The following is a 14,372-nucleotide window of genomic DNA, read 5'->3' as shown; positions in this document are numbered from 1 at the left end:
CAACACTTGATGCTCATTTTACAGAGTGCTGAAAAAAGTTTTCCAAATGCCAAATCTCATTCTCCTCTCCAGATTAAGTGTTACTGAGGGTACATATTAGAGTGGATTTAAATGAAGATCTCTCTAAAGTGTTATATTCTGTTTTTTATTTTATAACAGGTTTGAGGATTTGTAGTTTTACAGTTGTGCTTTAGAATAAAGGTCAAATATGGTTAATTAGCTGCAACCTATTTTCCCACATTAGTACATGGCAGCCTCATAAACCTAGCAACATGGAAATTAAAAGCCAAAGAATTAGCCAACCAGTTTGGAGGACTTCACAAGCACATCCATTTGCAGAGGTCTGCTTTGATACCAACATGACTACAAGTTTCTCATATTTTATACTGATAGACCTGCTTCTGTGCCACAGTTGAGCTGCATCAAAAGCAGCTCTCTCCCTGTTACACTTTTGATAAACCTTTCAAAGCAACAACAGTAAGATTACGTCTGTCTCACAGCTGACATAAATGGCTGGAAGCAAAAGCAAAATCATGATACAGCCTGTCTTTGGTCAGATAAGCATGTGCAGTTTCCTACAGCTGGAACATGCTACGTGATCTAGCTTCTGCTGAAATCATTTCATAGCTTTTACTTTAAGAGGTAGAGTGCTTTGAAACAGAAAAGCAGGTTAAGCCCTGAAGAAACTGTTGATAAAAGACATTTAACTGCTAGCTAAACATGAAGGCAGACCACTCAGTTACCTGGTAGCCCATTCAGATCTCCTTGAGGAATCTGTACTACAAGCATTTTTTTTAAGGCAGGTCTTAAAACCATACAACTCCTAACACAAGCTGATCAACTTTAATACAAGCAATTTTAGCACGCAGAAGGAAACTGCAACTCATTACAACTTTTGTCTTACCATACTGACATGTTGATATAGGCACAAGGAATTTTTAGTTCTAGCAAAACATGTTGACTAATAGAGGTAGCTTTAATTTGGAAAAAGTACCTTGGAAAGTCTATATTTATGTATTCGTGAAACGACAGGTCAGAACAGAGGACAGTACCAAGTAAGACATGGGCATAAGCAAAACATTAGATATATCCCAGCTATCTTTAAAAAAAAAAAACACATTTCAAGTGAGGAAACATTAAAAAAAAAAAATCTAGGCTGCAATGTATGACAGTCCTTTCCCTACCTAAAAGTAACATGTGCTTGTCTCCTTTCTAAATACACAGTTAAAATAGTAGAAGTTTAAGTCTAGAATAAGGCTACTCTATCTTTGGGTAGTCTATGCCCAGAAGTTAAACAGAATAGGATTAAGTCAGAGCATGTCAAAAACTGGATGATCAACCTGATCATTCTGTGGTTATTATTTATGGCTCCTTGGCAAGTCCAAGAGAAGACAGTGCAATCAATTGATCAACCTGATGTTTAGAATTCCAGACAGTCACTCAAGCTTTGATTCCCACTAGTATCTAATGGCAAGTCAGTAGTAGAGAATATAAAAGTGCCACTACCCTGCATCACCTTATTGTATATATTAAGCTGCTTAAAAACAATTTAGCAATATATTCCATCATACGCAATACTTCAAGGAAAACCTCAAAGCACTGTGTTATGAATTACAAGTTCAACTATTCTGTATTTCACATACTGTACCTGCAGCAGATGTTTGCAATAAGTGGAAGTTTTCATCTGTATCTCCACTTCATCAATGGAAAAGTAATAAACAATTTCAAACCAATACATTAATAAATAACCATTCCTAAATGTGTTCGATGAGCTGACAAAATTCAGAAGACAGCAACCTCCACATTCAGGAACTAAGTCAAAGGAAGAAATAAAACAATTTGCTTTGGACTCTACAATGGCATTATTGGGAGTGTGGATCTTGAAGCAGTTTAGCACTGTAAGAGGTGCCCTAAGACAGATTCCTCCCATTGAAAATGCACATGTATATAAATGCCCTGGTCAAGACTGAGGAATTTCTTTCTGAAGAACCAGCATATTTTCCAGATGTTTGAAAATCTCTGCTTTCTTCAGCTCATGACAGTATTAATATTCATCCTGTGGTTCATCAGCGTCACTAGCCTCTGTTTCGCTGCTCTCATAGAGATCTTGTTGGCTTGCCACTCTGTCCAATTCCAGAAAGCCAGTAATGAGCTTGGCAACTGCTTCCACATCACTGTGGAAAGGAAGAAACAGTGTAAGAGTTAATGGAATTGTAGTGCTGATTAATCAAAAACAGGCACACTAATTCTTGAGAATCGCTGGTTGAAGGACCAGTTGATACATGGCATAGAGCATGACTGACAGCATCCCACATGTGAAGGCATGCAAAGCCAAGCAATTACTACCACATCAGAATACAATCCTTTTTCCACAGGCCCTGCTGCAAGATTCCTTGTAAGGTGCTGCTTTTATTATCAATCCTTTGGCAACTGATGATTACGCTCTTTGCAAAACAATCAAATTAATTAATCTGCCATTGCACAGTTGAGCTGTGAAGCAGGCATGCAGTACTAAGGCATCTAAAACACCTAAATACAGTAAGTCTCCTGATCAGGATGGTATTAAAAATTAAAAGGATTAAAGAAGTTGAACTGAACAACACAAGGTAACATCAACATGCATAATAATAGAACCAAGATAACTGTCTCAATAGTTGGCAGTTACTGGTCCATGTGATTGGTATTTCCTATCTTATACTTCATAATTAAAAAAATCCACACTTCACCTTCTACAGCCCAGAACAGCGCTCTGAGTCAGTGGGTGTGAAAATCCAGTGATAAACCGTAGCACAACCATGTAACCCTTCCCAAAATACCGCACAGTCTCTTCTTCCACATCCACATCTCTGATCTCATGCAGTAGAGCCACCACTGTAAACAGATGTGAAAAATAAAGTCTATTACTATCATTCCTGAAAACTCTCAGCACTACTACTCCTGACTTGTGGGACTGGAACTCTGTTCTTGAGCACTATTGCTCTGATCCCGTACAACTAGCACTTTTACAATACCAAGCAATTGCTGAGCAATTCAGGCAAAACAAATTGCGAACGAAATGCAGACAGGACAAACTGCAGACAGGAACTGCATGAAGTTCAAAGGGAATCTTGTGAATCTTGTACCTGGGCAAGAATAATCCCAAGCATCAGTACAAGCTGGGGGCCAACCAGCTGCAAAGCACCTCTGAAGAGAAAGACAAACCAGGACAAACAAACCAGGTTTGTTTAATCCGGAGCAGAGGAGGCTCAGGGCAGACCTTATTGTTCTCTGCAACTGAAAGGAAGGTGTGGGGAGTTAGGGATCGGCCTCTTCTCACAGATAACTAGCGATAGAACTAGAGGGAATGGCCTCAAGTTGCACCGGGGGAGGTTCAGGTTGGAAATGAGGAGACATTTCTTCTCAGAAAGAGCAGTCAGGCGTTGGGACGGGTTGCCCCAGGAGGTGGTGGAGTCACCATTCCTGGGGGTGTTCAAAGAAAGGTTGGACGTGGTGCTTGGGGACATGGTTTAGTGGGTGATGGTGGTATAGAGATGGTTGGACCAGATGATCCTGGAGGTCTTTTCCAGCCTTAATGATTTTATGTTCCCCGGAGAGGTGAAATCTCCAGTCTCAGACACATTCAAACCCCAGCTGGACACAGTCCTGAGCAACCTGCTCTTGTTGGCCCTGCTTTGAGAAATTACCTGCTCTGGATTTGGCTGTTTACCACTTTGAAATGGGTTGCATACCACAGGTTAGGAACCCAAGTGTACTTGCTATATCAACCCATACATGTATGAATAAAATATACAGAAGCATAAAATTGAATGGCCACTACCTTTTTTTTTTTTTTTTTTTTTTTAAGTGTGCTTTCCCTAGATGTCTAATTGCTCTCCCATCCTCAGTTACCAGTTCTGCAATATGCAACATGACTTCTTGCACATCATATTTAAAGATTTGCCTGCTACTAAACCTGAGTTAGGACAGAAATTTCAACCCTGGGATCCAAGATTTCTGCCTTTCCACCAGTCCCATTAGCAAAGTAGGATAGGAAAATATGAGCATTTCCAAAGGAATGGCTCAGACTATTACAGAAAGCCACACATAAGCTTAGTTATCCTGAATTAAAATGACTAACACAATGCTTTCAGTACCCCAACGTGAAAAACACGTCGGTCCTGAGAGGCAGTTTATGACTTCTGCAGCTTGGATGCAAAATAGATATGGAAACAAGTGTGGCTAACTGGAGTACAAAACTGCAGAGAGTGTTAGCAAATGGGTAAGCACGCATTTGTTGTTAATCAATCACAGTTGCTACCAGAGATACTGCTTTCTCACCTTGTTCATTGCCTCCTTTTGATAAAGTCAGTATTTTTCTGTAGAGGTTGAATGTTTTTAGGAAGACTGTTCCCTTGTTCTTATCAAATATAGCTTCCTGTAAAATTGTAAAACAAAAAATAGCAATAAGAATACCATCAATAGCTAGGCTTCAAAGTATAATACATATAGCAGTTTCATGTGAAAATAATCAGAAAAGTATATAGCTATTTTTAATAGAGACAGTCTTCTACTATTGGGCCATTAAAACCGAAGTCTTGCTCTTGGCTTTTAACAGGCTTCACCATATCTCCTACACAATTTCTAAAGCCAAGTTAGAGCTGGTTTCACTGCCCATCCTGCTACATTCTTCATGTAATAAAAACTATGCCTGAAATAAAATCTGAACACTTGGTGCTCCTGTAATTCTCACTTTTCACATATGCATTTGGCTTATTTTGCTCATTTACATGGAGAAAGCCACAAAGCATCTTAGGGCAGGTCTTCCCTTTAAAAAAGGCTTATGTTTAGCATCATTGTCATGCTTATGTAGTTCAAGAATTAAGTGTCGTAATTAATTCTAGTCCCAGTATAGCAATTTCAAAGTGTTTCCTCTAAACTAAAAGCATAAATTGTTTTAACTTCATGATACTAAAGTGCATCAGGCTACCAAAGTCAACGTCTGACTGTTTCTGAACTAGCACAACAGCCTCATTTCCTCAGTTTAGCATCTTACCTCCCACTGCTCCAGATTCTGTGCTGCCACAAAGAAACACCCAGCCATGTAGAAGAGCTTCCATGCCAAGCTGTCTGAACAACAAAAGATGTACAAGTTTAGGATTTTTCCTTCTTTGGTATTCAACATTTTAAGATCTACATGTGCCTTTAAAAGGCAACAAGGAAAAAAGTGGTTTCTCTGGTGCAAAATTTTTGCCTAAGTATGATATAAGCTATTTTACAGCACTTTTCCAAAATAATAAAAGTGGAATTATTTTTTTCCAAAGACTCCATCTACACTGGGCTCCAAACCATGCAGAATTTTAAGTATATGTATTATTTCCAAGGCTGTAGCATCATTACACATCTTTCTTCCCTAAAAGCAAAAGGCATCTTAAAAGGCATCCACAAAACTCTCAACCTGCCATCAACTCCCAAACATTAGTGCTGCAGAGGACAAGGGTGAGGGACAACAGAAAGCAATTCACTGAAGCAAACATGTTTCTTCATAAAAGGAAAGTCAGCCCTCTTGACAAACATTTATTTTATATTATTAAATGTTTACATATAGCAGCCTAAACAACATGCTTATTCAGACTTTCACTGGCAGGAGAGCAGAACTGTGCTCAGAATTATTTCAGAGTACTTTGTAGCAATGTCTAAGATGTCTGATATAGTTGGAGTCAGAAGCAGCATTCACTGGACTTAAGCTCTTCCAATAAAAAAATATGGACTATATCAGTAGAATATTCCTATACACTGTTTAGCTTTAAAATTTGAGACTCAACAGGATGCAGCAAGAGAATCACAGGACAGCCTACGGAATTCCACATATGGAAGGATTTGTCATTCGATGTATTCTGCTCTATTGGCAGTGGGGGATGCAGCAGTAACTGTTCTTTAAAGGTTTTCTTTAAAGTTTTTTTGTTTGTTTAAGTAATCTCTGCTAGTGATGCTCTAACAGTTTCCAGAGAAACAGAGCACTTCCAAAGGCAACGCAATCATTTCACTATGGTGGCAAACAATCATGATGTGACTTCCAGGAGAGCTGTGAGGACCAACTAATCACATTTTTAAAACACTCTGAAAGCAAAATATGCCAGAGTACTAAATATCAGACACAGGCAACAATTATTGGATTTTAATATCGACACCACGAAGTATGACAGGTACCTATACTGCCTTTATGAGGCCAGACAGAGCCGCATGGAGTCAAAGACAGATCAACAGAAAAAAATGGTAGGCCATTACCTGCACTGTAATAAGCAGCAGCCAACCCTATGGAGGCTATTCCTAGAATAAGAGGAGAGAATTAGAACAAGCAGCTCACACCACCTAAGATTCCCTGAAAACATATGAATACTCAAATTAAAGCAATTACTTATCAGAATACTTTTCAAAAAAAGGGACTTGCAATTGCAACACTGATTACTATACAAAGACAGTCAGTTATTTTTCTCTGAACTCAATATAAAAATCTCCCATTCTCTATATAAAGAAATTAAGAAGCAGAGGGGACTGAGATCAGAAATAAAAGGTAGTAACAGAATCATGGACAGGATTTCAGAGGGACTCTCAGTCTAATTGCACCTACTGCCTCTCGAGCACAGTACAGCATTGAGTGTGCTAGCATTTATGTTCATCATGCTTACACTACAAAGGTTATTTTTCCCCTCTTAAGTGCTGTGGAGCCAACAGAAGAGTTGTGCAATAAAGTTATGTCAGAGGCTACCAACTGCTTTCTTCCATTCAGGAGGAAGCTGTGGCAGAGCGACTGCAACTGCAAAGATCTTGTCTCGATGCAGCTTTGACAAACCAAATCACTGAAAACAATGACAATGTTGTAGTGTTAATGCAGTGGGATCTACCCAAGTGGAAAGTAAGATATACCACATTTCCCCCACAAGCTCTCAGGGTGGTCCTAATAGATACCACCCCTATTTTTTTCTGCATATACAATACTGTTTAAAAACAGACGGCTTTCAGAACATCAGGCACAACTTTCTATTTCACATACACAGTGCCATCAAGAGTTCACTGTTAGCCACATGCAAGATCTATCTCCAGCATTGCTCCAGTGCATCCACTGCAAATTTTTCCGTTTCTGAGAACCTCAAGTTTTCAATGCAAGCATGGGTTCTCTTCAGAAGTTCCAAACACCTACATTGTTCTATGACACAACTTTCTTTTCCTGACCTTTCAAGACTCTTAGAATTCAGTCCATGAGCCTCTGAGGTTCTGCAGGTGACAGACTGAAAAATAATCAGTCACAGAGTAAAACTACCACACTGAGGAAGAGATTTCAGACCCACTGAGAAACTGCACTAAAGGAGAATTCAAGTAAAAATCATGTTCCACGAAGAAGACACCTGAAAGATACACATTTCTCGCTACAGGCTCTTCCAGGAATTTATTTCTTCACCCCTTTCCTTAAAGCAAGCTCTGAAATGAACAGAGGAATACTGCAGTCTTACCAACAAAGACAGACCAAGATCTGATGCCAGGTGACCTCTTCAGATGAAGAAAGGAACTTGTGCGGTTTTCAACCAGCATGTACATCTTCAGAAGAAACTCCAAACAGCCCAGTCTGACTCATGAAACCTTGCTGGACAAAACAGAGAAATAGTAAGTTGTTGCTGACTCCAACACTCTCCCTTCTTAGCATTTGTCAGGGCTTCTTATCAAGTCTTAACCTAGACTACAAACATGTACCAGTTTGGGACAGGGCCTTTTTCCTCACAGGAATAACAATATGCACGCTTTAAAAAGCGGAAACACTCAGGTGGAAGAGACTTGCGTAACAGAAAACTGAACTACTCTCCAAGAAATTTCTTACTTCAGGGATAAAGTTTCTATTCCTTTCTGCCACAACCCACTTGCAGAAGGCAATGTGGAAAAACAAGAACTTGAAATGATGTGAGTGCTTCATGAATTAACAATTCTTCAAACTAATAAATCAATAAGTGTTCCTTGACAGCATTTGTACTAACTGCAAAGGCAGCCACAATGTACTAGCAGCTGAAGCGGGACAACGCAGCCTTTTGCACTGCACACGCTGGGTCTCATTCCAAATGACAGAACAGCAGGGGTTACAGCCTCAGCCTAACCAAGTGCCAGTGTCATATAATGCCATATACGGCCCTCCATCCTCCAAGCCAAATCCAGAATAGAAACAGATTTCCACTAATGCTCCACTCTCCCAAGCAACATCATGTCTTCAGCCTAAACACAAAGTAACAGCAGAGATTAAGACAACAGGTACTAGTCAAAACCAGTAAGAGCTGGACAACCCCACGCAGCATTTTCAGCATCTACTTATTATCTACAATATAGAGAATTTGACTTCTGACATGACTGTGAGCTCCAGGGCAAAACCCAATCCTACCTTAATACTATCAGCACAGGCATAAAAACAAATTTGTACCAGATTCAAGGGGCATAAAAACCCAGCTGATCTGATCAGAATTGTCAACAGAGAAAGGACAGGCTGCTTACTGCTTCTCTTCCAGTAAGCAAGTCGAGATTTGTCATTACAAAGACCACAATCCAGTAAAAGTGAAATAGAAATAAATGGTAAGCATTGCATCATAACGTTATCAGGGTATATGTTGGCTTCAATCAAAAATTTATTCCATTATTTTCTCTTTGTTACAACCTTAATACTAATTAAGGTAGAGGGTTCTAAGCACTTCTTCCAAGAGGGATTTCTACAAAGAATATCCTACAAAGCATATCAACTTCCCCAATTGGTATGTTAGGAACCTTAATATTTGTGAATCATTCTGGGGCTGTAAGACCTTAAACATTAAACAGTTCATTAATTATTGAGGACACTAAGCACCAATTCCTTCTATTGACTTGGTATTTTCATCATTAAACAGCCAACTCAAGTCATTTTGCAGGAGCTTAGCATTAAGAAGGTATTAGCTGCATACATCTGATACGGCTTTCCTGAAGAATACCCATATTCAATGCATCTTCAAAAAACCATGAAAAACAGAGCAGGCCCAAGCACATCCAGGCTGACAGGAAAAAAGTATGCAATTTTTAGTCCTTTATCTTGCCATTCTTAAATGCTACATGACACTCCCACAGTTCTGCACAGACTAGCTAGTGTTGATACAAAGCTGCAAGCGATTTGGTTTTCCATTTAATAAAACTGACTTGGTAATGTCTTTTCATTTAAATAAAAAGCACACAGGACTGATTTCAATCTCTTCACAGCACATCTGAGAGAATCTGAAACTTATGTACGTGCTCCATCTCCTCCGGATGTTACGCATGAAATTTTGATTTTCAAATGGCTTTTGTGGGGTGCTCTCTATGCATCTGAATAGATTTCTGCATGTACAAAGTAGTTTCCTGCCTACAACCTAAAAAGTATTTGATAAGGCATCAAATACACAGAGATACCTGCAAAAAAATGGCTATATTTAATGAAATACACACTCAGGTGAAAACAGAGTGTATTTGCATAGAAGTTTAATCCATAAATGCAAGCTTCTATTATGCCTTCCTTCCCCTCCCATATTCATTCAGGGAAGTCTAACCATGCAAATGCCAGTGTCAGCTTAGTGTCATCCAAACCAGGGGCATAATCTCAGACACAGGTGTGTGCAAGACAGGTGCCTCAGGGAATACAAAGCACAAAGGCACTTCCTAGAAGTCATGGGCATGCTTTTAAGAACCACGGCAAGTTTGCCACAACAATTTTAAGATCACAACAGGACACAAGCAGCTCTAAAGCAATTTATCGGGTTTGACATTAAACTGATCCCCAGCACCATGTGAAACACAGACACATTTCCTCCAGGCCCCAAAAGCCACTGAAAGCCCCGGGATCCACGGTACACTTGAAATAGATCAACAAACGATAAATGACTGATGAACACCATCACGAAGTCTGAGCGATGCCTCAGCATCCCGCCCCACCCCACCGAGATGCCCCCGCCGCGCCACCCTCCGCCTGACGGGGGCTGCGCCCCAGCCCGCCCCACACCGGACCAGCGCCCCTTGAGCCCGGACCAGACCCTACCGGCGCCTCTCCAGCCCCTACCGGACCGTCCCGGTGCCCCTTCAGCCCAGTTGCCCCACAAAAGGCGCCGCTCCCCACTGCCCTACCTGCCCCCGTTGCCGTCGCAGTACAGCAGCGCCTCGGGGAGGATGCTTGGTGCCTTCGCTTCCTGCAGCCCCCGACCACAAAGAGCCGCTACCGGGCCACAACGGTGCCTCGTCCGTCTTAAGAAGGGTCGGATGTGCCGGCGGCCATTTTTAGTGAGGGCAAAGAGGTGGCTGAAGAAACCCGCCCGCCCCGCTCAGGGGTGGCTTGGTTCTCGCTAGAGGAGGAAGGGCAGCGCCCAAGATGGCGGCGCCGTGCCCGTGTTCAAGATGGCTACTAAGAGGGAGTGTTGTGTTGCTGAAGGGCTGGCGTTATTTGCGTTTTATGGCTTAACCCTCGTAAAAAAAAAGCAGGAAAGCTTGTGTGTTAGTAGAGGAGGGGCCCTACATGCTATAGAACAAGATAAAACGTGTGGAAGGGCTTTAATAAACACATTTGATGACAATTTGCTAGGCCTGTTCTGGGTGAGGTGGGCATGGTCCTTTGTTCATAACCTGACAGTCACCTGTCGCTGTGAGGTTGGGTCAAGGTGCTGTGGCTAGGAGGTAACAGGGGTGCAATGAGGAGCATATTCCATTCAGGGAGCCCCACCAGAGTGCCCTTGGGCTTGGCAGCACCAGTGCATACAGCCTCCCTTAGGCTGATGTATGCCAGGGCTCTCAGTGGCAGCCGTGTGTACTTGGGGCATGGACTGTCACAGAGCACTTGCACTGGGTAGGAGCCACTACTTGCACTTCGTGAGTGTTGTACAGACAGGAGGCTGCTGCACAGTGAGGTTAGAAAGGGATTTCTCAGTATCACAAAATTGTCTCAAGATAGCTGTCTATAGAAGACCCAGTAGCTGGGACTTGGAATGTCTAGTGCAGCAGGAATTGCAAAGCAAAAAAAAAAAAAAAAAAAAAAAAAGAAGAAGTGCTTACAGGTTTAATATTAATGCCATGACTATTCATTAATTACATATCACCTGTAGGCTTGGGTTTGGAAAATCTGTTGCTTGGGGAGGAGAGTTTCCAATTCACTTGAAATCCTGAGTGACTTTCCTGTCGTGGACTGTAAGCTATATTTGAAAATTCCTTTGTGTTTCAAATGTAGTTAAACATCATTCAGGTATGAAAGTTGTTCATGTTTAATCTATTAGAGCATCAGCTCATTTAAGATTTGGGATAAAATGGGTAAAATGTGGGCACCTGTAGCCTAGTACAACTCCTTAAATTTCCTTTATGTAAATCAATGGATCATTTCATCTCCTGAAGATACTTGGTTCTCTCTCAGTTGCACAGGAATGTGATCCTTTCTTAATGACACTTAATTTTTGATATTTTCCTAATAGAAATCCAGATACTCCAGAGGGGTTGCTTAAGGCCATATGCTTGAAGTTTGTTCAGCTGTTCCAGAACATCATTGCTGGTGAACAGTAACTGAGTTTTTGATTCCACAGTGAATGGTTTTAGATTTATGTTAGACAGTCCAAAGTCCATTAGTTTTAGATTAGACAGTCCAGAGTTAACTGTTTGAAGATTAGGGGGAGGGAGGACTCAGACTCCATGTTATGGAGTTAATATACTGCAAGTAATAGAAAATACAAACTGATCTGCAGTTTCTGTGTTGTGTAACAGAACAACTATGTGAATGGGGAAGGGCTACAAGGAACTGAAAGCTTGAATTGGCATGCTTGGGAGTCATGAGGTACCAGCTGCTGGCTTTGGATGAATAATACAAAGTAATAAGTATCTTGTGTTTTCAACCCAAACAAGCAACTGAGTTTCTATGGCTTATGATAAAAATAATCTAAGCAGCGGTCAGCTTTTAAATGTAGGTAGTTTCTTTGGAAACCAAATGTTAAGGCACTCCATGTGATAAAGTACAAAGACTTCTTGTCTCTAGAGTAGAGTGAAGAAATTCATTTGTCCCCTCCAGTCAATATATATCACACAACATACCAATAAGGATCTGTTTTATTCTTCTATTGCTATCTGCTAAAATATTAGCATTTCTATACTTCTCCAGTTCTGCTAAAGCCACAACAGGATAAACTGGAAAGACTTAATTATGAAGTTAGAGGGAAATTATTTAAAATATGGGAAATACCCCACATGTGATCAAGCATATGTCTAAACTGTAATAGGGCAAAGATCTGATATTGATTAATAATTCTTATGACATTTCTTGTGCAATAATCTGGGGATTTTATTACAGTACTTTGAAGTAGGTAAGTGGCGATATGCCTACTGATTTAAAAAAATAAATTGAGGAAGAAACACATTTTAAAAGCCTAATCTTGGACTTAGAACATAATGAAATCCAAAACATGTTGCTGCAGAAACAAAAACTATTTGCCAGAAGAGAAATTCAGAGATACGTAATTGACTACTTGTAGAGATCTTGCTCAATAAAAACATTTTTAAGCCATTGTATAGTAAATAGACTTGTAAATTCTAAGTCATGATCTAATCACAAGAACATGCAAATATGACAGAACCGGTCTTTATTTTGATTAGTTTGACTCTGACTTTGTGCCTTTATTTCTTTTTCCTAATTCCAGACCCTTTTCCAAAATATTCTCTTGTAGTTCCTTGTACTTTTTTTTTTCCGTTCAAAGTCTTCCCTTAAACTTAGAAATTCAGCAGTGCATTATGTGTGTGATTTTATTAACATGCCAGGATAGAATTCCTAGTGTCTTTTGATTTTAAATGGTTGGAAACAGTCACTAATCTAGTGTTGTGTTTTGCAGCTGGACTGAATTGACTGTCGGTCCCAGATAGAAATGGTATCATCCCATTGCCCCACTGAACTCTATGGGAACATTGTGTATAAAGCCTGGAAATTGCTCATTTCATGGAATACATGTTTACCAGCTGTAACTAAGATTTATTGCCTATTCTGACAGCTGTTGAGTGGCATATGCTGTCACTGACTTGAGGAGGCATTTGCAGCTTACAGTGCCTCGCAGCACTGATGCATAGCCTTTAAAGCTTTCTGAAATGGGTTGCAATGTACTGTTTTCATAGAGAAATACTTAGTTTTCTATTTCATTCTTGGTATAAATGCTTTAGCTACAGGTATAAATGTTAAATGTAGCAACAGAGGCCAAATACGGCAGGAGAGGACACTTAAAGTGTCCTTTCTTAATACTTTTAAATGCTACCTACTGTTGACATAGAAAAGCTTTTACATTGAGTTTCTTTGGTAGTAGCCTTGCAGCCTAGCAAGGATGCTAACTGCTACCGCCCCAGGGGCAGGTGAAAATGGGTTGTCAGGCACAGTGCTGATGGTAACTGATGTGATGTTCTATGGGAAAATGGTATAAATAGCTAATGGAAAGCAGAAGTTGTCCTCGGCAGTAATATAAATGGGACATCTAATTATCTAATAACTGCATGAGTATAATCTTATACTGTGCATTGAAATATTGATTCCTTGCATGCTCCCCGGTTTGTACAAGTTTTTGCTCTTTTTTATTGATTGAATTCTTAAATTGAAACTAATTTAGCCCAGGTGTTCTCAAGGCAGAGGTACACTTGAGATGTTTTCAGATGGTTCAGTATTTCTGCAAATGTTTAGATGTTGATTTGCATTATGAATGTAAAGAAATATGAGGGAAAACTAAAAATACGTATATTTTAAATATGATCTGTGCAGAATTATCAATATAAACACCAGTACCACAATGTAAACACCAGTGATAGGACCCACGGGAATGGTGTTAAGCTGAGGCAGGGGAAGTTTAGGCTGGACATCAGGAAGAGGTTCTTCACCAAGAGGGTGGTTGCACAATGGAACAGGCTCCCTAGGGACGTAGTCACTGCACCGAGCCTGTCTGAATTTAAAAAGCGATTGGACTGTGCACTCAGTCACAGGGTCTAAACTTTTGGATAGACCTGTGCGGTGCCAGGAGTTGGACTTGATGATCCTTATGGGTCCCTTCCAACTTGGGATATTCTATGATTCTATGAAATATCCAAAGCTGTCACATCTTTTAAAGAGTTGTTGTATTAAGTTTGGATAACAAAAGTAAGCATAATCATAAGTGTGAAACAGAAGGATTTTAACTATGACTTTAATTGCAAATCTCAAGATGTTCCTAACTGAGAACACTACTGCTATATTTGACAATGCAACTATGCGTACTGTACCCTTGTGGAATAAGGATAAGATTGGCACAGTTTTTTCATAAGAAGATACTCACCCAGAGGGACAGAAAAAGATTTTAACAAGATGTTCCCTAAATGCTGCATTCTAG

The 14,372-nt window shown here is 40.2% G+C and overlaps 1 protein-coding gene across 1 annotated transcript; it reads right to left on the bottom strand.

The window, feature by feature from the left end:
• Positions 1 to 1,857: 1,857 nt before the first annotated feature.
• Positions 1,858 to 10,306, bottom strand: CYBC1 (cytochrome b-245 chaperone 1). The gene is made up of 7 exons (XM_084298636.1): positions 10,135 to 10,306; positions 7,488 to 7,618; positions 6,265 to 6,306; positions 5,033 to 5,106; positions 4,318 to 4,414; positions 2,727 to 2,871; positions 1,858 to 2,174 (listed from the first exon to the last, which is right to left on the bottom strand). Exons 2-7 carry the CDS (start codon positions 7,570 to 7,572, stop codon positions 2,045 to 2,047), a joined length of 573 nt encoding a protein of 190 aa, XP_084154762.1. The 5' UTR covers positions 7,573 to 7,618; positions 10,135 to 10,306; the 3' UTR covers positions 1,858 to 2,044.
• Positions 10,307 to 14,372: the final 4,066 nt, after the last annotated feature.

The sequence above is a fragment of the Netta rufina genome, assembly GCF_964035555.1.
Source record: "Netta rufina genome assembly, chromosome: 19".
In the NCBI taxonomy this organism is placed as follows: Eukaryota; Metazoa; Chordata; class Aves; order Anseriformes; family Anatidae; genus Netta; species Netta rufina.
This window is presented reverse-complemented; position numbering and strand designations above follow the sequence as displayed.

What these genes read in the sequence shown, in the direction of transcription:
- CYBC1 (XM_084298636.1), bottom strand. Translation starts at nt 7,572, where the DNA reads ATGTACATGCTGGTTGAAAACCGCACAAGTTCCTTTCTTCATCTGAAG. An exon ending in TGCTGCTTATTACAGTGCAG is followed by an intron (nt 5,107 to 6,264) that starts GTAATGGCCTAC and finishes TTTGTTGTTCAG; the next exon opens with ACAGCTTGGCATGGAAGCTC. An exon ending in GCTGTTCTGGGCTGTAGAAG is followed by an intron (nt 2,175 to 2,726) that starts GTGAAGTGTGGA and finishes TCCTTTCCACAG; the next exon opens with TGATGTGGAAGCAGTTGCCA.